Source organism: Zingiber officinale, chromosome 9A (genome assembly GCF_018446385.1).
Source record: "Zingiber officinale cultivar Zhangliang chromosome 9A, Zo_v1.1, whole genome shotgun sequence".
In the NCBI taxonomy this organism is placed as follows: Eukaryota; Viridiplantae; Streptophyta; class Magnoliopsida; order Zingiberales; family Zingiberaceae; genus Zingiber; species Zingiber officinale.
In genome coordinates this window covers 133,174,097-133,198,830 of record NC_056002.1, presented here as the reverse complement: position 1 = coordinate 133,198,830, position 24,734 = coordinate 133,174,097, and the positions used below count along the sequence as shown (strand labels likewise).

The window sequence follows — 24,734 nt, the reverse complement described above, 5'->3', positions numbered from 1 at the left end:
TGGAAGGGTAGCCACTGGTGAAAAGTACTGCACAGCATGAAATAGGGGGGAAAAGAAGCATTATGTGGGAGGGGAAGAAAATGGATAGTACGCGGTAAAGTTGAATGTATATATTAATTGTTCTTTTTTATCATGCGCAATAGAAATCTGTAATAGAAAAAGATGAAATCTTACAAAGAGTAAGAACTCAATCAAGATATAGCTAGAGATCATCTTTTTCCCTCGGCCTAGCTAGTAGTAGTAGTAGTAGTCTCATAATTAATTTCCTTGGGCTAGCTATGGTTGTAGTCTAGCATGGAGTGCCAACATGTGTTTGTAAGGGTGAATCACAATGGGGTGAACTCAAATTTTCACTAGGGAATTGGGTTCATGGGTTACATTGACAAGTTGTCTGTTAGTTGCTACTCGGAATACCATTCTAGTTCACTTGTATAAAAATTTGTACAAGCATAGAACTATCCTAGCTACCCATATGCTCTACTGAAGTTAAATTTGGATTGCAAACGATGCTTAACATTATTAATCTAAATTGTCCTTCTGAAGTTAAACTTGGATTAGAAACGATACTTAACATTTTTACTCTAAGTTTAATCGATGTGTTCTTCATAAGTTAAACCATATTACAGAAGTTAATTAAATATCTATTTCAAAGATCGGCTTCCAGGTTAAACATGGTGAGGCACTAGGTCTTCTTGGGTATGGGATCATCCACTACTTCCTAGATAAAGTTTTTCAAAGAAATCAGATATTTAACTTCTTATGGTAAACTAGGTTTAATTACAGAGATCTTAATAGAAGCACAAAATCGAAACATGAAATCGAAACACAAAATCGATAACAAAAACGATAGCCTAAAATCGATAACCTCTTGTGTTTGGTTTTTCAAGATATATATACAAAAGGATGGGCTAGTCATGATGCGAAAACAAATAACTAGTTATACTTTTTGTAGCTTATATACCACTTGATCTTCTGTTGCATTCCTCTCTTTCTCTTGGACTTCGTGTGGGTGACGATCTACCAAGATGAAATCCATCCAAGCTTTCTTCTCCTCCAAGACTCTCGTGCCACCAAGGGATGCCAAAATAGGAAACTTCCTTTCCCTTCTTCTTCTCTTCCAAATAGCCGGCCACCAAGGAAAAGGAACTTCTTGATGTGTCGTCGGCCTTAAGAGAAAGAAACAAGGAGCAAGAGAAGAAGCAAGGGCCGGCCACACAAGGATCAAGAGAGGAGACTAAGGTTATAGTTATCATGAAGGATCCCTCTTCTTCTCTTTTATAATCCTTGCTCAAAGCAAAAAAGGAAAGTTTTAAAACAAAATTAAAACTTCCTTTTAATTATTGCTAATGACTAAAAAGGAAAGTTTTAAAACAAAAATTAAAACTTCCTCTTAAACAATACAGGGTCGGCCACACAAAAGCAAAAGAGGAAAGATTTAAAACAATTAAAATCTCTCTCTTTTAAATTTACTATTGTACATGGCAATAAAGGAAAGTTTTAAAAATTAATCTCTCTCTTTTAAAACATGTAGACAACTATAAAAAAGGAAAGATTAATTAAAACTTCTCTTTTTAAATCATGGTTACAAAAAAGAAAAATTTTATCAAAAATTAAAAACTCTCTTTTAAACATTATAGATAACTACAAATAAGGAAAGATTTTAACAAAATTAAAATCTCTCTTTAATCTTTTGTAGAAAGCTATAAAAGGAAAGATTTTAAAATTTTAAAACTCTCTTTTAAAATCATGGGGATGGCTATAAAAGGAAATTAAAAATTTTCTTTTAACCATTGTAGATAACTACAAATAATAAAAGATTTTAACAAAATTTTATTTTAAAACAAAACTTCCTTTTCCTTTTCTAGTGGTCGGCCCCTAGCTTGGGCACCAAGCTTGGCCGACCACTTCTTGGCTTCCAAGCCCATGCTTGGCCGGCCCCTTTGCACCAAGCAAGAATGTGGCCGACCCATTACTTGGATAAGAAGTAGACTTTGTGGATATAAGACTTTATAGAGGCTACAACAGGGACCGAGAGGAAGAATTGGTTTTGGTCTCCCGATGAGCTTGAGCTTCCCGTGTTCGCCCTGAGCACCCAACTCAAATTCATCAATAATAACTCATACTACTAAAGAGTTACTATTGCACTACCGCACCAATCCTATATTATAAGATGGGCTCCATCTTATCATGAGTGTGTTAGTCTCCCTGTGTTTAAGATATCGAATGTCCACTAATTAAATGAGTTACTGACAACTCACTTAATTATTATTTAGCTCCAAGAGTAGTACCACTCAACCTTATTGTCATGTCGGACTAAGTCCACTTACAGGGTTTACATGACAATCCTTATAAGCTCCTCAAGGGGGCACCATCAACCTAGATTACTAGGACACAGTTTCCTTCTATAATCAACAACACACCATATAAATAATATTATTTTCCAACTTATCGGACCTCTTGATTCAATGAGCTAAATCTCACCCATTGATAAATTAAAGAAATAAATACTAAGTATATGTGTTTGTATTATATCGGGATTAAGAGTACACACTTCTATAATAACAGAGGTCCTGTTCTTTTATGCAATCAGTATAAAAGAACAACCTCAAATGGTCCTGCTCAATACACTCATAATGTACTAGTGTAATTTTATAGCCAAGATAAACTAATACCAAATTACACTATAATCATTCCAACGGTTTGTCCCATTCCATCTTGGCTGTGAGCAACTATTTATAATTTATAAGGAACTGATAACATGATCTTCTGTGTGACACCACACACCATGTTATCTACAATATAAATTAAATGGACAACTACATTTAACATAAATGCAGATATTTGACCAATGTGATTCTTATTTTAAACTAAATATTTATACAAAAAAAACTAGGCTTTTAGTATACATCCTAACAATCTCCCACTTATATTAAAAGACTATGCTGCCATATATGCTATCATACATCTGATTCTCATCCCCTCAACATGCCCATCAAAAGCTCTCGCTGGAAAGACCTTAGTGAAAGGATCTGTCAGGTCATCATCTGATGCAATCTTGACGACAACAACTTTTCTTTATTTTACGATGTCTAGTATTGGGTGGTACTTGTGCTCAATGTGTTTACTTGCCTTATGGGCTCATGGTTCCTTCGAGTTTGCTACTGCACCATTATTATCACGATAAATTATGATAATTTTGGGTAAACCAGGAATCATATCTAAGTCCATCAAGAAGCTTCTAATCCATACAGCCTCTTTGGCTATCTCAGATACTGCCACATACTCAGCTTCTATAGTGGAGTCCGAAACGTATTTCTGCTTAACACTCCTCCATGTTATGGCTTCACCTCCCAAAGTAAACACAAAACCCCGAGGTCGACTTACTATTGTCCCTATCAGTCTGAATCCGTGTAACCCACAGGGAGTAAATCATCTGCCTTGTAAATTAGCATATAATCTCTAGTCCTTCTCAGGTACTTTAATATATACTTTACGGCAGTCCAGTGTCCCGGTCCTGGGTGACTTTGATATCTGCTAACCATGCCCACGGTAAAACAGATATCCGGTTTCGTACATAGCATTGCATACATTAGGCTCCCTACAGCCGAAGTATAAGGAACTGTTTTCATGTCCTCTATCTCCTTTAATGTCTTAGGAGACATCTCTTTTAGATAAAGGTACTCAATGCCGAAAAAGTAGAAAACTTTTCTTGGAGTTTTGCATGCTAAAACGAGCTAGGATAGTATTGATGTACGAAGCTTGAGATAAGGACAATATCCTTTTCTTGCGATCCCTTATTACTTTGATCCCAAGAATATGTTCACATTCTCCCAAGTCCTTCATATCAAAACACTTGGACAACCGTACTCTTACTTCTGACAACATTTTGACATTGTTGCCAATGAGCAAAATATCATCTACGTTTAGTACAAGAAATACCACCACGTTTTCGTCACACTTCTTATATACACAAGACTCATCCGGAAACTGAATGAATCCATAAGACTGGATAATTTTATTAAACCGGATGTTCCAAGATCTTGAAGCTTACTTTAGTCCATAGACTGATTAAGCTTACATACAAAATGCTCTTTGCCCTTCGCAATGAATCCCTCTGGTTGCTTCATATGGATGTTTTCTTCAAGACTTCCAATAAGGAAAGCTGTCTTGACATTCATTTGTCAATTCTCATAATCCATATAAGCAGCAATAGATAAAAGAATCCGGATAGACTTAAGCATGGCTACCGGCGAAAAAGTTTCCTCATAATCGATTCCCTCTTTCTGAGTATACCCTTTTCCAACAAGCCTTGCTTTGAAAGTTTACACCTTCCCATCTGTCCCTCCTTTTCTTTTGTAGACTCATTTACATCCAATAGCTTTTACACCATTTGGTGGTTCTACTAGCTCCCAGACTTTGTTAGAATACATAGATTCTATTTCTGAATTCATTGTTTTTTGCCAAGATACTGCATCTTTATCTTGGAGTGCTTCATCATATGTTCAGGGATCAGGTTCATGTTTACCTGGGATCAAGTCCGAAGTCTCTCCCAAAAACATGAATCTTTCAAGTTGCCTAACAACCCTCCCACTATGAAGAGACATTGTTTGTAGTTGCGCATCATTTGTGATACATGTTACAGTTTCTTATGATATTTCATCTTGCACTATTGGTACTAAAGTAGACGTGTCCTTTTTCATTTCTTTTAGAACAATTTCACTCATGGGCTAGTGGTTCATTACATAGTCCTCTTCTAAAAATCAGGCATTGGTACTAACAATGACCTTCTGATCTTTAGGACTATAAAACAAACTACTTTTCGTTTCTCTAGAATAACCCACAAACAAGCGAACTTCTGTTCGTAATTCCAACTTATCAGTATCTCCCTTCAGCATATGTGCTGGACTACCCCAAATCCGAATATGCTTCAGACTATGCTTCAGATTATGCTTACGCTCATTCCACAATTCTATGGGAATAGAGGGTACTGACTTAGAAGGTACTATGTTCACTGTCGTTTCCAGAGTATATCCCTAAAATGAATTTTGGTAATTCTGAATAACTCATCATTGATCTAACTATTTTCATAAGAGTCTTATTCCTTTATTCTGCCACACCATTCTGTTGGGATGTACCAGGTGCAGACAGTTGGGATTGAATCCCTATCTCTGATAAGTAACTCCTAAACTCTCTTAAAAGGTACTCTCTACCACGATCAGATCGTAATGTCTTGATACTTTTACCATGACGTTTCTCCACACCAGCCTTGTACTCTTTGAACTTATCAAAGCACTCAGACTTGCGGCGCATCAAGTAAATGTACCCGTATCTCGAATAGTCGTCTATAAAAGAGACGAAATATTCGAAACCGCCTCTTGCCTGGATAGTTATAGGTCCACACAAATCAGAATGAACTATTTCCAACACATCTTTGTCTCTATACCCTATCTCTGATAGTTGGGATTGAATCCCTATCTCTGATAAGTAACTCCTAAACTCTCTTACCAGGTGCAGACAGTTGGGATTGAATCCCTATCTCTGATAAGTAACTCCTAAACTCTCTTAAAAGGTACTCTCTACCACGATCAGATCGTAATGTCTTGATACTTTTACCATGACGTTTCTCCACACCAGCCTTGTACTCTTTGAACTTATCAAAGCACTCAGACTTGCGGCGCATCAAGTAAATGTACCCGTATCTCGAATAGTCGTCTATAAAAGAGACGAAATATTCGAAACCGCCTCTTGCCTGGATAGTTATAGGTCCACACAAATCAGAATGAACCATTTCCAACACATCTTTGTCTCTATACCCCTTAGCCTTAAAAGGTCTCTTGGTCATTTTTCCTTCCAAGCAAGACTCGCAGGTTGGAAAGTTTTCCACCACCAATGAACCCAAAAGTCCAACAACTATTAACCTTTGAATCCTACTCAAGTTAATATGACCTAGCCTTATATGCTAAAGATATGTTTGGTTCTTTTCCGAATGTTGTTTTCTCTTATTAGAATTAGAAGATGTGTTATTAATTTTCATTTGTTGCATCGTGGGAGTTATTGGATTAAGAGTATACAAATTGTCAACCAACGTATCAGAACAGATAATCTCCCTATTTTTCTTGATAACAACTTTGTTATCAAAAGAGACATAATATCCATCCTTGAATAGTTTAGAAACTGAAATCAAGTTCTTTCTAAAACTTGGTACGTAAAGACAATTTCTCAAAATCAATGTTTTATTCCTATAAATATCTCCCACTGCAACAGCTGCTACTTTTGTAGCAATGCCTATGTAGACGGTGACTTCCCTTTCATTTTGTCGTCGGGTTTTCTGGAACTCCTGTAATGAATTACAGACATGATCAGTGGCTCCCGTATCTACACACCAGATACCGATAGATAACACCACTAAATATGTTTCGACAATTAATGAATAGAATACACATTTATTGTTCTCAATTTTACGAGGACAACCTACTTTTTGTTTCCAATCAAATTGGGACTTTGTAAGTGTATTATCTAATATAACAGCTAGGGGATTGAAAAACATTTGAAATCCTAAGAATCACAAAAGATTTGGTTAAGACCTTAAAATAATATTGATTCCTCAATATAATTTACCAACACCTCAAAACACCATGAATTTTGTATGCCACATTAGTGTGGACGTATACAAATTCAAACATTTGTAAGAGGAGGTTTTATTAATTTTATTATCTTGTCGACCTTTCTTTATGACAAATAAAATTAATAGTTGGTCTGTCTTCGATCAAATATTTGGTCAAAACTTTAGAATTTAAAATAATATTGATTCTTCAAATAATATCATTTAAATCCACTAACACCTCAAACACCGTGAATTTTGTATGTCACGTTAGTGTGGACGTATATAAAATCAAACCTTTGTAAGAGGAGGGTTTTACCCATTAATTATCTTGTCAACCTAACTTTATGACAAATAAAATTATCTCAAACATCGTGAATTTTGTATGTCATGTTAGTGTGGACGTATACAAATTCAAATATTTGTTAGAGGGGAATTTACCCATTAATCATGTCAACCTAACTTTATGACAAATAAAATTATCTCAAACACCGTGAATTTTGTATGCCACGTTAGTGTGAACGTATACAAAATCAAACATTTGTTAGAGGGGGTTTTACCATTAATTTCATTATCTTGTCATCCTAACTTTATGACAAATTAATAGTTGGTTTTTCTTTGGTCACATAAATAGTAGCAGTGACTCCGATGGGGAGGATACTATTAAATGTGCATAAATGTATATCATTACTTGATACTTAGTCCATTAAATAGGATTGTGCCCCTTCAGTTGGAGAAGATCACACGCTCCTAAATAATTTCCTATAACCATCCAGTAAGGAAGTTTGATCTAGTGATCCGCAAACAAACTCATCCGATGTGGAGGAAGACACTCAGGGCCAACACGCAAATTTGAATGCATTACTTACAAACCAGTAATGGAGACTGTGGAATTTAATTAATTCCTCTCCCACTTAGTTATTTAGAAACGAGGAATTTTAACATGCACACAAGCACACAAACACAGCACATCACAGCATAAAAGACAATAAATATGAAAACTAATTTTCCAACTATTATGGCCTCATCCATAGCTGTCATCTGTGTCCCACCAGCCCTAGCAGTCGTTAAACCTAGCCACCAGCCCTAGGACTCATATCGTCGCGTCCATTGAGCTTCCTTTTCTGCTGCGCCTCTGGTCCTCAAATAGCACCACGCCTCGCAAGGATACGATCCACGACAAAAATAAAATTTTACATATATTGATCCTATATTCCACAAAGGAATGTAAATAAAGTCTAGATTGAACAAAATGTAAAATCCTAAAACTAATACAGCTCATGTTGTATTTAATAAATACAATCATGCACACAATTAAAATGCCCTCGACATGTCCGAGGGTCCAATCACACATAATCACAATAGGTCATAATAGTTGGAGCCTGCAACCACAGAGTTAATCTATTTGCATACCCTACTATTTTCATGCCTAAAATATGTATGACATGTGCATAATTAACTGAAAACCAAACACACAGAGGCATAAACCTAGCTCTGATATCAATTGTTGGTTGCTACTCGGAATACCGTTCTAGTTCCCTTGTACAAAAATTTATACAAGCATAGAACTATCCTAGCTACCCATGTGCTCTACTGAAGTTAAATTTGTATTACAAATGATGTTTAACATTATTAATCCAAATTGTCCTTCAGAAGTTAAACTTGGATTGGAAATGATACTTAATATTTTTACTCCAAGTTTAACCGATGTGTTCTTCATAAGTTAAATCATATTACAGAAGTTAATTAAATATCTATTTCAAAGATCGGCTTCCAGGTTAAACATGGAGAGGCACTAGGCCTTCTTGGGTATGAGATCATCCACCACTTCCTAGACAAAGCCTTTCAAAGAAATTGGATATTTAACTTCTTACGGTAAACTAGGTTTAACTACAGAGAGCTCAATAGAAGCACAATATTGAAACATGAAATCGAAACACAAAAACGATAGCCTAAAATCGATAACCTCTTGTGTTTGGTTTTTCAAGATCTATACAAAAGGATAGGCTAGTCATGATGCGGAAACAAATAACTAGTTATACCTTTTATAGCTTATAGACCTCTTGATCTTCTATTGCATTCCTCTCCTTCTCTTGGACGTTGTGTGGGCGACGATCTACCAATCCACCCAAGCTTTCTTCTCCTCCAAGACTCTCGTGCCACCAAGGGATGCCAAAATAGGAAACTTCCTTTCCCTTCTTCTTCTCTTCCAAATAGTCGGCCACCAAGGAAAAGGAACTTCTTGATGTGCCGCCGGCCTTGAGAGAAAGAAACAAGGAGCAAGGGAAGAAGCAAGGGCCGCCCACACAAGGATCAAGAGAGGAGACTAAGGTTATAGTTATCATGAAGGCTCCCTCTTCCTCTCTTTTATAATCCTTGCTCAAGGCAAAAAAGGAAAGTTTTAAAACAAAATTAAAATTTCCTTTTAATCCTTGCTAATGACTAAAAAGGGAAGTTTTAAAACAAAAATTAAAACTTCCTCTTAAACAATACATGGTCGGCCACACAAAAGCAAAAGAGGAAAGATTTAAAACAATTAAAATCTCTCTCTTTTAAATTTCCTATTGTACATGACAATAAAGGAAAGTTTTAAAAATTAATCTCTCTCTTTTAAAACATGTAGACAACTAAAAAAAAGGAAAGATTAATTAAAACTTCTCTTTTTAACATGGTTACAAAAAAGGAAAGTTTTATCAAAAATTAAAATATCTCTTTTAAACATTATAGATAACTACAAATAAGGATAGATTTTAATAAAATTAAAATCTCTCTTTAATCTTTTGTAAAAAACTAAAAAAGGAAAGATTTTAAAATTTAAAACTCTCTTTTAAAATCATGAGGATGGCTATAAAAGGAAATTAAAATTTTTCTTTTAACCATTGTAGATAACTATAAAAAAGGAAAGATTTTAACAAAATAAAATCTCTCTTTTAACCATTGTAAATAACTACAAATAATGAAAGATTTTAATAAAATTTTATTTTAAAACAAAACTTCCTTTTCCTTTTCTAGTGGTCGGCCCGTAGCTTGGGCACCAAGCTTGGTCGGCCACCTCTTGGCTTCCAAGCCCATGCTTGTCCGGCCCCTTTGCACCAAGCAAGGATATGGCCGGCCCATTACTTGGGTAAGAAATGGACTTTGTGGATATAAGGCTTTATAGAGGCTACAACAGGGACCGAGAGGAAGAATTGGTTTTGGTCTCCCAATGAGCTTGAGCTTCCCGTGTTCGCCCCGAACACCCAACTCAAGTTCATCAATAATAACTCATACCACTAAAGAGTTATTATTGCACTACCGCACTAATCCCATATTACAATATGGGTTCCTTCTTATCATGAGTGTGTTAGTCTCCCTGTGTTTAAGATATCGAATTCCCATTAATTAAATGAGTTACTGACAACTCACTTAATTATTATTTAGCTCCAAGAGTAGTATCACTCAACCTTAATGTCATGTCGGACTAAGTCCACCTGCAGGGTTTACATGACAATCCTTATGAGCTCCTCAAGGGGGCACCATCAACCTAGATTACTAGGACACAGTTTCCTTCTATAATCAACAACACACCATATAAATAATATTATTTTCCAACTTATCGGACCTCTTGATTCAACAAGCTAAATCTCACCCATTGATAAATTAAAGAAATAAATACTAAGTATATGTGTTTATTATTATATAGGGATTAAGAGTACACACTTCCATAATAACAGAAGTCATGTTCTTTTATGCAATCAGTATAAAAGAACAACCTCAAATGGTCCTGCTCAATACACTCATAGTGTACTAATGTAATTTTATAGTCAAGATAAACTAATACCAAATTACACTACAACCATTCCAATGGTTTGTCTCATTCCATCTTAATTGTGAGCAACTATTTATAATTTATAAGGAACTGATAACATGATCTTCTACGTGACACCACACACACCATGTTATCTACAATATAAATTAAATGGACAACTACATTTAACATAAATGTAGATATTTGACCAATGTGATTTTTATTTCTAACTAAATGTTTATATAAAAAATTAAGCTTTTAGTATACTTCCTAAGACTTAAGACTTCTATATATATATGATCATTATAGTATAGGTTCTCTCTAATATTGTCATGATTTTTTTTTATTGATCTCAAAGTGATTGTCTTTTGAATAGTATGGTTCCATCTATTATCCCTCTACTTGATTTGATGCTATAGTTTTTGCCACTTCAATTGCTCATCAATAACTTTGGACTTCCAAGTTAAGGCATCTATAGTACCAATGGCGGAGTCAGCCCAGGTGATCTACCCGGGATGTGGACCACGAGTGCCAACGTTGATGTCAATGCCGACACCGACACCCTAGCTAGCCTCCTCTTTGTCTTTCATTTTTTCCTTTTTTCTACAATAAAATTTACCTTTTTCCCTTCTCATCATCGTTGGGCACCCGGGCTACAACCCGAGTAGAAGTCTACTTGGCTCCACCCTTGTATAGTACACAAATTGTGCACACACTAAAATCACCATAGTTAACTTCCTAAATGGCTCTATTTAAAATATGCCTAATTTGATAAAGTATTCATAAAATCTAAGTTTATATTCATCTCACTATTTTTCATCATGTTAAGCTTAAAACCCTTTATGTTTGTCTCCCATGTAAATAAGTTCATCAACATTTAAGCAAATATTGAGAATTTTTTTTACTTTCATCAGAAAAAGAGAATGCTTACTTGTGCAGTTGTGCTTCTATGAAAATGATTTTGATTTTACTATTTTATTCTCTTGGTGCTTATTTGAGATCATATAAAATTTACTGAAGATGATAATATAGTCTTGTGGTTATTCAACATAATTTTTATAGTTTTTCCAATTAGAAATGTCAAGTTATTAGGCTTCTAGTTCAAATTGAACAACGCGAGCAACAACAAATTGAAAAAGTATCAATGAAGTTTATTTCAAATTGCTTAGAGTATCCTTTTGTGATGAGTCTTCTTTTTTATATCAAATATCTAAATCTTTCAACCCACTAATCCTGGATTAGACTGTCCGGCCTTACATTCTGTTCACTAAGTAAATTCAAAAAGTACGATAATTCCTAATATGATGTCCTAGCTTCACCAGTAGTTTATCTTCATTGAATGTAACCCACTTTAAGTGAGCAATACTTTTACCTAGGGTTGTAAATAAACCAAGCGTTCGTGAGCAAGCTTGGTGTTCGGCTTGGTAAGAGTTTGTTTATGTTCGTTCAATATACATAAGATTAATTAAACAAACAAACTTGAATAGCTCGTTAAGCTAAACAAACAAGCTTGAACACATATGTGTTCAGCTCGTTAACGTTCGTAAACAACGTTCGTGAACAATATTCATGAATAATGTTCATGAACCATATTTATTAATAAAACTCTTTTCAATATGCTAAATAAATAATAAAATAAAATAAAATAAATAAATAAATTTAAATTATCAATCTTAATAACCAATCAAACAATTAAAAGATTCAAACAATCAAACAAGCTTAAATTGAGAGCGTGATAATATCTAAACGAACCAAGCTTGAACCAAGCTCAAGCCAAGCTTGAATTGAGAGCTTGATAACATCTAAACGAACCAAGCTCAAGCCAAGTTTCAAACAAGCTCAAGCTCATAAAAAATAAATCAAGCCAAGCTTGAACACTCATTTCAAAAGTTTGGTTCATTTTAAGCTCGGTTCGACTCGGCTCGGTTATCTTATCAAACAAGCTTGAACACCCCAAAGCTCGGCTTGGCTCGACTTATTTACAGCCCTACTTTTACCCTCTTTTCAATTGTCTTCATCTCTTTATATCAATAGATCTCCTAACCAATTTCTTCACCTTCCCACAAATCTTGTGCGATGGCGCTTAGTTTGCATTCGACAACTCCAATAGTCACAATGCACTCCTTCAAATATAGATTCATCTGGTCGCAATAATATGCAAATATGCTTGAACACATTATCATGATGGCATGACACATTATCTATAACATGGAGAAGGCACGAGGTGCTTTAATTAGTTCAAATAACCATGACCTTTTGGACTATCGCAGGAGGATGTTTAGTGTTGCAAACTATACTTGAACATTCCACCCATCATTCTTATGAGAAAGAGTCACATTGATACAAGAACATTAGAATAAATTTTTAGAGATCATAACTTTTAATTTAGATGATGATCTACTTGTCAAATCAAAATTTATTTAAATATCTATATTTATTATCGGATGGAATCCATAATGAACTACTTTCATATCAAAAAAATTATCATTTAAGATTTCTTAAGAGATGAAATATTTTTATTACTATTTTTAATAATTTTAAATTTTTAGAGTCAATAGTATTTTCATTTTTTTTTCTTCGAATTTTGAATTTATTTAAATATATGTTTAATTATTTTAAGATAATTTGATTGATTATTAATATTTCTTCTGGAAATAATAAATTTATTTTTTTATTACCTGATATTCTTCTATCGAATCAAGTTACGTCACACCTACAAAATGCACCGTCTTAGGGAGCAAACATTCATCTGTCCTATTCCCTGAACCCTACTGTAATCATGGAGCAGTAGGAGCCCACTATATGAATTTCAAGCAAGGCAGAATGCCCCCACCCACATGGCCAATCCACATGTCCTTCATGTCTGAGCTGACAGCAGCTTTGCCAACGCTGGTCCATCTCTTCCATGGATTCTCGCACCTTCATGCCATTGGATTTCAGCTGCTGATCAGCACTTCCATTGCTTGGTCTAGTCAAAAGCTGCATGGGTTGTGCTTCACCTCCCCAATTACATGTTTTACTGCTTGTTTCAGAATTTGTAACAGCAACAGGAACAGGAACGAGTATGGGTGTGGAATGAGAACAACAACTAGTCAGATTGCATCAAGTAGATTATGACTGGATGGCTTCCATGTCCCTGCTGCATGTTTTTCAAGATTTGATGAAGGCTAGGTGAAAAAGGACATGAAATTCTCATTAATACGGGATCTCAAAGAACATATTGAGTCTATTACATATAGTTTACGGGATCTACAGGTAGATCCATCATCTCAGCGACCCTAGAGTTGGCCCTATGAGTATGAAAGGAGGTAAATTCAAATACATAAATGAGAGACGCATGATGGAGTGAATTTAGATCCAAAGTTCCTACGAGATTCAATCCCTGACTATTTCATTCCTTGGGATGCCTATAATAAGTTTATTAACACCGTGGTGCTGTCAGATTTACTTTGTGAATTATATGGTAAACGCTTGTGGATTGAAATCAATTTTAAGAAGAAAATTATTTTTTAAAATAAGTGTGATATTTGATAAATAGCAAAGTTAGATATGCTTTTCAAGTGTCATTGAAAGGTAAACTTGTAAACACCCAAAGCTAGATTGAAAGATATTGACACTAATACCTAAGTGGTAGTTGGCTTTCCCTAATTTGCCAAGTATCCCTAGTTTTTATTTTAATTATTTGATATTTCATTATTTATTTTATTTATTTTGATGATTTGGAGTTCTCCAATCTCCATTCATAAATATAGATATTTTAAATATATATCCAATTACTAGAGCCGGACGTGTGGCGTGTAGGTGAGTTGGTGGTTGGTGAAAGCGTTACCGATGCATATTATTAAGGAAAAGCTTACAATAATCAAAGATTATTATCTTATTATTATAACAAAATCATGTAATCTTCTCAACTGATAAAATCCTTATTTAGTGTCCACCTCATCAAATCCTATTATTTTAAGTCTCTTGACCATATCTTCTTCACCTGTACTTCGTTCAATTGGTTTGAGTGCAATGCAAGAAAAAACAAAGTCGTTGAATTATACGATAAATCTTAGTCTTCCTTTTAATATTTTATCATATATATATCTAAAAGAAAAATATCCTACCTCAACTTATCATAAACGGTAGTGTACGACATCCAACGTGTATGATTTGACATGATTAAAATTTATTTTTTTAATCTTTTATTTACAGGTAATTTTGTTCTCTCTTCTACATGTAAGGTGATGTTGATTTATAGAAATTAACATCTACATTGTACAGATTTCTACAAATCATTACCAACAACAAATGAAATTAGCACCAATGTTGGTGCTGGTTTGTTGAAACTAGCACTAACATTGGTATTGATCTGTTGAAATCAGCATCATATTAGTGTTGGTTTATAGAAACCAACACCAATAACAAATGAAACTAGCACCAACATTGGTTTGTTGACACCAGCATCAATGTTGGTGTTCATTTATTGATGTTGGTTTATAGAAATTAGTACCACCTTGGTGTTGATTTTCTCAAACTAATACCAATAACAAATGAAATTAGCGCCAACGTTGATGCTCATTTGTTGAAATCAGCACCAACTGTGGTGGTGGTTTGTACAAACCAACTCCAACGTTGGAGTTGGTTATAAACCAACACCAATACCACTACTGATTTGTACAAATCAGTACCAACGTTAATGTTAATTTGTACAAACCAGCTCTAACATGCTAACGCTGGTCTTTAAAGACCAACACGTTGGAGGTCGTCTTTAAAGATCATCTTTATTTTAGTGTTAGTTTGTAAAAATCAGCATCATCTTACATGTAGAAGTGAAAAGAGGGTGATATCTTGCATGTAGGAGAGAAGAGAGTTGTATGCAGATGAGATGCATGTATTAAAAAATTTAAATTTTGACAGTCTTATATGGTCATATTAGATGTCGTCCTTGGTTGCTCACATAAGAATATGCAGAGTAAAATTTCTCTCCCTATATATAATGATAAATATGAATTTATAAAAAAATTTCATCGATCATCCCGATAAATCTAAAAACGTAAGTGATGGGCAACTCTAACATTCTAGATTTTTCATCTCATTAGAGAAAAATATCTTACAATATGCTATAGTTAAGAATTAAATCATAAATATTTAAAAGACTACCTGAACATCCTATCACTACATCGTAGTCCGGAGCATCCATATATAGGGGCATCTATGAATCTTGCGGCTAGTAGCAAATATGGATTATGATTCATTCTCTTCTCTATAAATACCAAGGCAGTGTCTCTTCATTGATTCATCCAGCTTTCTTAAGTTCAAGCACTAGCAGTGATAGCTAAAACTAAGTTGCTATCTCTAAGTCCATGGCTACCATAGATGCCTCCGGCAAAGCGGCCGACGGGCCCGCGACTATCCTCGCGATCGGAACAGCCAACCCTTCCAATGTGGTCGACCAGATGCAGTATCCTGAATACTACTTCCGTATCACAAATTCTCAATACAAGACAGACTTGATGCATAAGTTTCGGCGCGTTTGTGAGTTTTCATATATATGGGTTTAGCCTAAATTTGGGGTTTTGCATGTGGTAAATTTGTGTGATTTGGTGGTGCATGTAGGTGAGAAGTCGATGATCGGGAAGCGGCACATGTGCCTAACGGAGGAGATACTGAAGGAGAACCCCGAGCTGTGCGCGTACATGGCGCCGTCGTTCGACGTGAGGCAGAAGATTGTGTTGGCCGAGGTGCCGCGGCTGGCGGAGGAGGCGGCGGACAAGGCCATAAAGGAGTGGGGGCAGCCGGCCTCCGACATCACTCACCTCGTCTTCAGCTCGTCCGCGGGAGTCGACCTCCTAGGTGTCGACTGCCGCCTGCTGCAGCTGCTCGGCCTGTCGCCGCGGGTGCGCCGCGTGATGCTCTACAACATCGGCTGCCACGCCGGCGGGACGGCGCTGCGGGTGGCCAAGGACTTGGCCGAGAACAACAAGGGTGCGCGCGTGATGGTGGTGTGCTCCGAGCTCAACGTCATGTTCTTCCGTGGGCCCGACGACCACCACTTCGAGAACCTTATCGCACAAGCCCTCTTCGGCGATGGCGCTGCGGCGGTGATCGTTGGTGCGGACCCAAAGGAGGCAGAGAGGCCGATCTATGAACTGGCCTCGGCAGCTCAGGTGATGCTGCCGGAGAGCGAGGAGATGGTTGCGGGGCACCTGAGGGAGATCGGGTTGACATTCCACTTAGGGAGCAAACTGCCGGCTGTAGTTGGGGCAAACATCCAACGGTGCTTGGAGGTGTCTTTCGCGCCAATGGGGGTTTCAAACTGGAACGACCTGTTCTGGATTGTGCACCCAGGCGGGAGAGCCATTGTGGACCAAGTGGAAATGAGTGCCGGGTTGGGGGCAGGGAAACTAGCTGCGACTAGGCATGTGCTGAGGGAGTATGGCAACATGCAGAGTGCTTCGGTGCTATTTATCATGGATGAGATGAGGAAGCGGTCGGCGACGGAGGGATGCACCACCACCGGTGAGGGATGTGAGTGGGGGGTACTCTTCGGCTTCGGCCCCGGCCTCACCGTCGAGACGGTCGTCCTCCACGCTCTCCCCAACTAAATAATTAGTAGACGTATGTGAAACAAAAGTAATGCATCACAATATCTCCCATAAACTATAAGTACATGTATTTGCAAGACTCAGTTTTATCTAAATCGACACTCGTTATATAAATTATTTCAATCTTGTATTGCTGAGATTGTTGGATGTCTTGAAATTACAATATCTACACTAGAATACAGAAAGAACGTACATCTTAAAAGAAAATCTCACCCTTAAAAGGTCGTCTAAAATACTTGGTACGATTTGCAAATATCTGACATGAAGACTAATTGGATCATGAAGACAACTTTGATAAAGACCATGTAGCATCTCTGATAGTTGGCGGGAGCGCTGGGGGCGAGCGTATTCGTCTTTTGTCACCAATGTAGCATCTCTAATAGCGCGAGAAAAAATTTCTCTCATCCCCTAGTCATTTGGTAGTAGGATACAAAACTGACATTATGATTTTTCTCCCTTCACATAAAGACAAACTGTGAAGGGCGTCTGAAATAAGTATACTTACCGTTTGCTACAATGTAGCATCTCTGATATGAGTATTCTATCCCAATCCTGCATAACCTTTGTTACCCACAGCTCGAAGAGGTTCCAAAATACCTTTTCTGCTATTCCCTAAAGCTTCTCCCTATGAAGGGGATGAATAAAAAGAAAACAAATAGATTAGCAGAATTGTGTTGAGCATTAATTTCATATCTAGATAAACAAACTACAAAATATTCAGTAGATTTATGTAGATGCTGAAACTGGATGTCATTTGCATAAACAGCATCAGGAAATCTGCATTGAAGAAGTTGGGTATGCGCATAGAAATGCATGCAGCCCTTCGTACTATCAAGTTATTTTCCAATTATACAGGAGAACTAGCCACAAAGCAATGGTATAACAGTTTCATACTATGAGCTAGCATTTTAACTAGTTGATATAGCTGTCCACCAAGGTATATTTTAAAGAGGAAGCAAAAGATGTTGAATACTGCATAACTCGTGAGCTATGCAGATGAACATAGAATTCATGTATAACAAAATGCCATTAGTTTATGGATAATGTTAATCAACTATTTAAGACAAGCTAGATATGATGCCATTAGTTTATGGATAATGTTAATCAACTATCTTGGGCAAGCTACATAAATCATATCCCTTCACTTAACTCTTGCCAAGTTGTATCACTAGTAAAACATTGTAAATCACATTTAATTATGTAAACTGAGGGTAAGGAAGCACAAAAAATTATTAGATTTTAGCACTTCTGAGGTAAGAAAGCACAAAAAAAAATATCAGATCTATTAGATTTAAGATTACATTATAGTGATTCTTATGGTAATAGAGCATAGTGACTGATACCATAATGTTGTTCTACGCAAGATCAAGAAACCACAAATGAACAACGTCTACCACTTAATTCACGAAACAACGAAAGAAATTATGCGGCACCTATAATTGTCAACCAAGTATCAACATTATGTTTTTAATATAATCACCAAATGATGGGCACCTATATATTTAATTTCAGATTACAAAGTGTCTTCATTTAACAATTTTCATCTTGGTTTATGTAGATTATATGAGCAAATAAGAAAGGAACCATATAGCAACTAAATGTTCATTTCACACTGAATATAAATCTTAGCTTGACATTCATAACTATGGTACAGCAAAAATTCTTTGCCCGTATTCTACGTATATAGTTAAAAAGTCAAAATATCAAACTCACATCAGTCCATCCCATGCTTTTCAGAATTCTTCTGGCATAACTTCCACTTCCAAACGATGACTTTATGGCTTCTGCTGCAGCATCTTCTGGATCAGCATGTTGTGACGATGAGGTTGGTTCATGAAACGATCTGTTCTCAGCGTCCTTTTGTCCAGGACCAACACTGAAATCACCATGTAACATCCTTCTTGCAGCAGCTCGATCTTTATAAGTTACATTTTTGTGCTGGATTTAGAGGCACAAGTATAAATCAAGTATACATTATAAGCAGATTGGTATTACAGATATCCAAATAGAAGACCATTACAACTTCCATAAAAGTTAATCGAGCTTATTTTGTAATTGGAAACTACAATATTTATATCCTACATAAAGAATCTTAGTTTATCAAATATATTCAACCTGTCTTCTGACTATGAAGCCAGAAATCATTTATATTCAACTGATCTAAGAATCATTAAAATGACAATAATCTCTAATATCACAAAGCAGAACTTAGTACATTTTCATTAGAGGAAAGAAATAATCCTAAAGAAAGAGTACCTCACTTACCCTTTCCCTCCATTTTCTTGCGCAAAAAATTGAAGGAAACAAGCGAACATTTTCCCTAGTTTTGATCACTTTGGTGCTTCCAAATCGGACAGAATGCTCAAATTCCATGACACTGTTGCCAATTTTACGATATATAATAATAAATGACATTGTCATTTAAATGTTTTTTAGTTTTTTTAAATTTTCACATAAAAAAAAATTACAAATTCAAATTTCTAACCCACTTTATCTTCTTCCAAGGTGGAAAAGATTTCTCTCTTAATGAGGAATGGTTTTTCATATTCTTTTCTTAAAAATTTATTTCTCTAGTCTCATTCTCTCCCTCACATTACACTCTCATAAGAATCATGGCCTTAATGTTTACATTTCAAATTGAAATCTTGAAATATTTATCATCTTCCAAGAAATTTCTATACCACTTGATTCACAGGAACAGAGCCTCGAACCAATAGAGTTGTTTCTACATAGATTGCTAAAAAAAAATATAAAGTACTTATCTAGAAGGTTTAATGCATTTCCCACCCTCCAACATCGTAAAATAATATCCCTGGTTATGTAGATTCAGCATCTACCTTGAGAATAAAATCAAGTTTATGTTTTATATAATAATAGACAGACAAGGTTAACACAGAATACATTTACCTTCTCTGGTGTGTTTGGAAAATTGTCAAGCTTAGAAGACCAGATATCACAAACTTCATCTGTATGATTAGGTTGACAATTGGGATATGATAATGCATCTGATATACCATTCTGCAAATTGTCATAAAGATCTGGGAAACCCCAATCTTTAGTGGGGTTGGAAGAATCATATGATGATAAAGAAGTCAAGTATCTTCTGTTTGGACTCCTCAATCGGTAAACTTTTCCTGAAACAGAAATCAACAAATCAAAAAGTCCATACTCTGTACGAATTCTATAAACACTCTGTAAGAAGGAAGCTAATCATAATCACTAAGAGGAATATAGGTGAATAAATCAGACAGATGTTTCCAGATTGAATCAACAATTTAGCATACATGGAATGGTCAACAACAGAAACATAGCCTAAAAAGACTTAAAGATACAGACCTGAAGTAACACGCACCAAATCTAAATGAACCTCACGAATTGGGGTAGTTTTTAAAGCACCTCCAGCAGGCACAGAAGGATGAAGCCTATTGGAACATCTTGCAGTTCTTCCAATCAGTTTGTACACTGGATTGTTTTTCTTTGCCGGCTCTTTGATGATTTCCCAATCCCATAGATCAATAACTGGAAAAGATGGTTGATGCTCATCACCGGATCTAACAACTTGACCATACTGAGCTTGCCAGTTCTCCTCCTCCCATGAAGTATCTACATTTTAATAGAAATAAAAAGAATCTCATTATCTGGCACTAGCATGAGGAGAGAATCAAAGAAGAGATAGTTTAATAAATTGCATTCTATAATACTAATGAGAAAAATCAGTTATCATCTGTGATCTCAATTTTCCGAACTAATTTAAGTATGGTGAAGCTGTTAAAGAGTAACCTAAAATTACCAAAGAATTGTTTGAAAAGTGGTCCAGGTGTCCGCCTAGGCAGTTTAGACAAGTGACAGCGTCACCTACCCTATATGTGGTCCTCTATAAGCAACCATTCTAAAATGCAATCCAACAAGACCACATATGCAGGTTAACTGAATAAAGTGAGCACATATGCAGTTTAAAGAACCAAAGGAACCATATTTGATTTTGTTTTAACTAAATCTTGTATATCTTATACAAAACCCTAGCTTATCCATCTCGAGTGATCCCTCCCTCATGCCTCATGCAAAACCCTCGAGCTGTAACAACCCGATTTGATGAGCTCAGGGTGTCATCATTAGGGAACATAGGTCAAATAAGATGTGGTTCTTGGCGGGCTTCTAGGATGCAGAGGCAGGGATGAACCAAAGCACGATGAGACTGAAAGTAACTTGCCTTAAATGGATTATATACTTTCAATATTTCAATAGCAAGATGTCATTTCATAGAATTGACTAAGGTTGTTTGTAAGAATTCCGTACTAATTTTGTTTAGTGTGGAGCAATTCCTGAATGGGTGACCTCTTGAGAAGTTCCTCGGTTTGAACTCAAACTTAATCATGGGACAGAATCAAGAGGCCAATAGTATCGACAAAGCAGACAATACCTCGATGAGCATATGTGCTACATGAGCCTCCTTTCTTGTGGGAACAGACTGCTGAACAGAAGATGAAGGTTGCTCACTGTGATTTATCCATCTTCCTTCAACTGTTGTGATTTCTTCTGTTTAACTGGTCCCTATCTTTTCCATCTTCTCTTCTCGATTTCTCATTTCAAATGTTTAAGAGTTTTTTCCCTTCAAAATCAGTTGCAGAAATAGTTGCCGGATGCTGAAGTTTTCTTATCCTCTCTAAGATTTTTTTTTTCCTTCTTCTCTCTCTACTTCACATATCCTCTAAACATTTCAGCTGTTTTCCTTTAAAATAGGTGTTGAAATAATTGTTCTGGACTTCTGGAGTAAAAAATTTTCTCCTCTCCAAGGTAAGGTCTCCATCTCCTCTTCTCAATTTTCATTCTCTTCAACAACAATTTAAAATAGCTAGTGAATGTTGTAGAAATCCTCATCACTGTAACTTTTCTACAAACTTACTTATCTTTTGCAGGATTGATTTAAATATTCCTATTCCCATATCTCGAATTCGCTTCATGTGATGTTCTAATCTTCTTTAGCTTATCCCTTATTACTTGTGAATTTGTTTTGATTAATATATTTTGTTGGACACGTATATTAATCATTTTAATCTTTTAATATTGATTTAAATATTTTTAAAATATTTTTTAATGTCAACGTCCAATGCTCTTGTGTACTGCATATCCACTGGTATGCAGCAGGTCAACCGGCAACTACTTGAAAATGTATTTAAAACCTAGATAGGACAAAATTTCCTTCCAAATACTCCAAGGATCAAAACTTGCCATGCAACACAAAGGAAGAGTCAAAATCATGGTTAAATTTTCTAAGCACAAGTTGATCTAGTTGATGTTGATTTTATATGGTGCAACTATCCACTTGAAATTCTCTGTCCTCCAATAAAGTATATATGATCTTCACCGTGTAACATCTAACGTGATATCAAGTAACTTCTAGATAAAGTTGCAGTAACATGGACTGAAACAGTATAATGCATACCCACAGTATGCAAAGAAGTTGATGAGGAAGTAGGATGGGCATCTAGATTGGAATAACCAGACAAATATAGATCAATAAGAGTATCTTCCAGCCTGCATGAAATTATTTGTGTAAGTTGAACACCACATCTAAATCAGGGAATTTGAAGAAAATTTCATTTTTTATATTAAATAAGTTAGAAAGCATACCATTCAGATGGTGGATTCTGAATCCCATCAGCAGATGCATTTTCATCTATCCTAACTGAGAGAGAAAGAAGTCAAATACATTCATATTTTCAATCAAAGGAGATGGCATGCATACATTATACTACAAAAGATAAACCAGGTTAATTCAAAAATGAAAGGTCAAAACTACCATGTTGAATTTAACTTCATATGTAACATCATGTAAGATGTGGCTTTCATCATGGCAACAGAATATGGAGCATCAGAACAGACAAATAAGAAATTGACAAAACTAGCATAAGGGGATTGTGCAGGAAGAACAAGTATCCAGACTATTAGTGGGATGGAAAGTTTTACACACTGTAAAATCTGAAGCTGAACTAAATTATCATACATCTCATGCAGAACTGAGATGAAATTTCCAATCACAAAGCTAAACCCAAATCAAAAAAGGAACAACAAAATTCAAAATTTTACCATTTATAAACTATGACATTAGGATAGAACATACATGTCTCATCATCCCTAGCCTCATGGAAAGAAGCACAAGTTGCACCATCAACAACTTCAGATACCTCGCCTTTCTTCAGTAAAATACAAAAAAAAAAAAAAAAGACTCAGAATTGCATATTAATACTGGTAAAACATCCATTGTTGCTGCTCACCAAGCAAAAGCTACCCAAGACAGTTATATGGACGCATGACTTTCTTTTTAGATAAAATGGTAAAGTGCTATCAAGATAAGAATATTTCTAAAATTCACCTCACTATATGATAATGGCACATATCTTCCATCTTCAAATGTGTAATAATGACCATCTCTACTGCTGTAATACCAACCAGCACTGGGATCATGGTAGAACCCACTACTGCAAATAAACAGGTGAATCGATACTCAAATTTAGCACAGGAATGAAATTAAGTTAGCTAATAAATCTCCAAATATGATAGCAAAGTCAAATACAAGAATTATGGTGTAGAACAATAGAGATAGTACAGAGGATTAGTGCTCTAATACAAAATCAACAGGAACCCAAAGCATATCTAATGGAGAACCAAAGAAAAGGGAAGAGGGGAGAGGGAAGAGAATGATCATTTTAAGGGGATCATCCTTCAAATGCAAAAAGCTATTCATTTCAATTTGCTAAACAGAGAAGAGGTTCATACTCATAGGGTGATTATTTATAGACATTGAAGAAGGTATTGTCAATAGTAAAATAACTCATTCCAAAAATATAAAGTAGTAAATAATTGTGGATAAAATAAAGAGAATAATTAATTTAGAGAAGATAAATGAGAACAATTCTGAATTGCATAGGTAATGGGGGCATTTGAATTCATTCTTTTCTTTTAGACTGCGTCAGAAACCTTGGTACAATTTTCCTAATGGGCCTTTTATTGAAATGCAGAACTCACCAGAAGAAAATGAAGTTATCCAAGTCATATCATCTATTAACAATTTCGTTGACAGTTTTGCTGGGCCTCAAGTAACTCCAACTAAATTTTGCTTCAAGGATGGTCACGATAGCAGATTCACAAAAACCGCTATAGTAAGTACTAGAACGAGAAGATATTTTTTACATTGCCTATCAAATGAAAAATACCAAAAAGGAGACGATGAAGATAACGAGGAATTAGGTGGAATCTATATGAAAAGCCGGCAAGCAAAACTATGTAGGAATCAAGATCGGATATATTGCTCTTCCGTCAGAGGGAAACCCTAGATTACTAAACGGGCAAGAGAAGAAAAGGCAAAGCCGTACCTGGCGTGGTAGTAGAGCTTGGAATTGTCATCCCATACGAAGGAGGAAGAACCGTAGCTTTCCTGCTCACTCTCGGTTTCTTCGGAGCCACCGCCACTGTCGACCAGCTCCGTTCCGGCCATATTGTTTCCGTCTTCGTCTTCGTCTTCTCCAAGCTGTTTCGAGGGTTCTGCGCCAAAATGTAGGGTAAATTTCAATTTTATTACGGGGGGCAAAACGGATATCGAATGGGCCGGGTCAGGTTCGCGACGGCCCGTAACGGCCTGATCTTTTGATAAACCAATAAATTAAAAACATAATATATATATATATATATATATATATATATTGTTATAACATTTAAATATTTTTTATTTTTTATTTTTTTAATATGTGGGTCAATA

The 24,734-nt window shown here is 35.8% G+C and overlaps 2 protein-coding genes across 3 annotated transcripts; one reads left to right on the top strand and one right to left on the bottom strand.

Moving 5' to 3' along the window:
* The first annotated feature begins 15,693 nt into the window (after positions 1-15,693).
* LOC122021150 (phenylpropanoylacetyl-CoA synthase-like) lies at positions 15,694-17,072 on the top strand. The gene is made up of 2 exons (XM_042579234.1): positions 15,694-15,908; positions 15,990-17,072. Exons 1-2 carry the CDS (start codon positions 15,737-15,739, stop codon positions 16,976-16,978), a joined length of 1,161 nt encoding a protein of 386 aa, XP_042435168.1. The 5' UTR covers positions 15,694-15,736; the 3' UTR covers positions 16,979-17,072.
* An 11-nt stretch (positions 17,073-17,083) lies between these two features.
* LOC122021148 (SUPPRESSOR OF ABI3-5-like) lies at positions 17,084-24,521 on the bottom strand. Of its 2 annotated transcripts, none has more exons than XM_042579232.1 (10): positions 24,352-24,521; positions 23,352-23,457; positions 23,100-23,172; positions 22,610-22,664; positions 22,422-22,513; positions 20,315-20,581; positions 19,886-20,112; positions 18,692-18,916; positions 17,484-17,603; positions 17,084-17,386 (listed from the first exon to the last, which is right to left on the bottom strand). In XM_042579232.1, the coding sequence occupies exons 1-9, from the start codon at positions 24,471-24,473 to the stop codon at positions 17,520-17,522; spliced, it is 1,251 nt and encodes a 416-aa protein (XP_042435166.1). In that variant the 5' UTR covers positions 24,474-24,521; the 3' UTR covers positions 17,084-17,386; positions 17,484-17,519. The 2 variants fall into 2 exon arrangements, with proteins under 2 accessions (XP_042435166.1, XP_042435167.1); XM_042579233.1 differs by having other exon boundaries at positions 17,084-17,354.
* Positions 24,522-24,734: the final 213 nt, after the last annotated feature.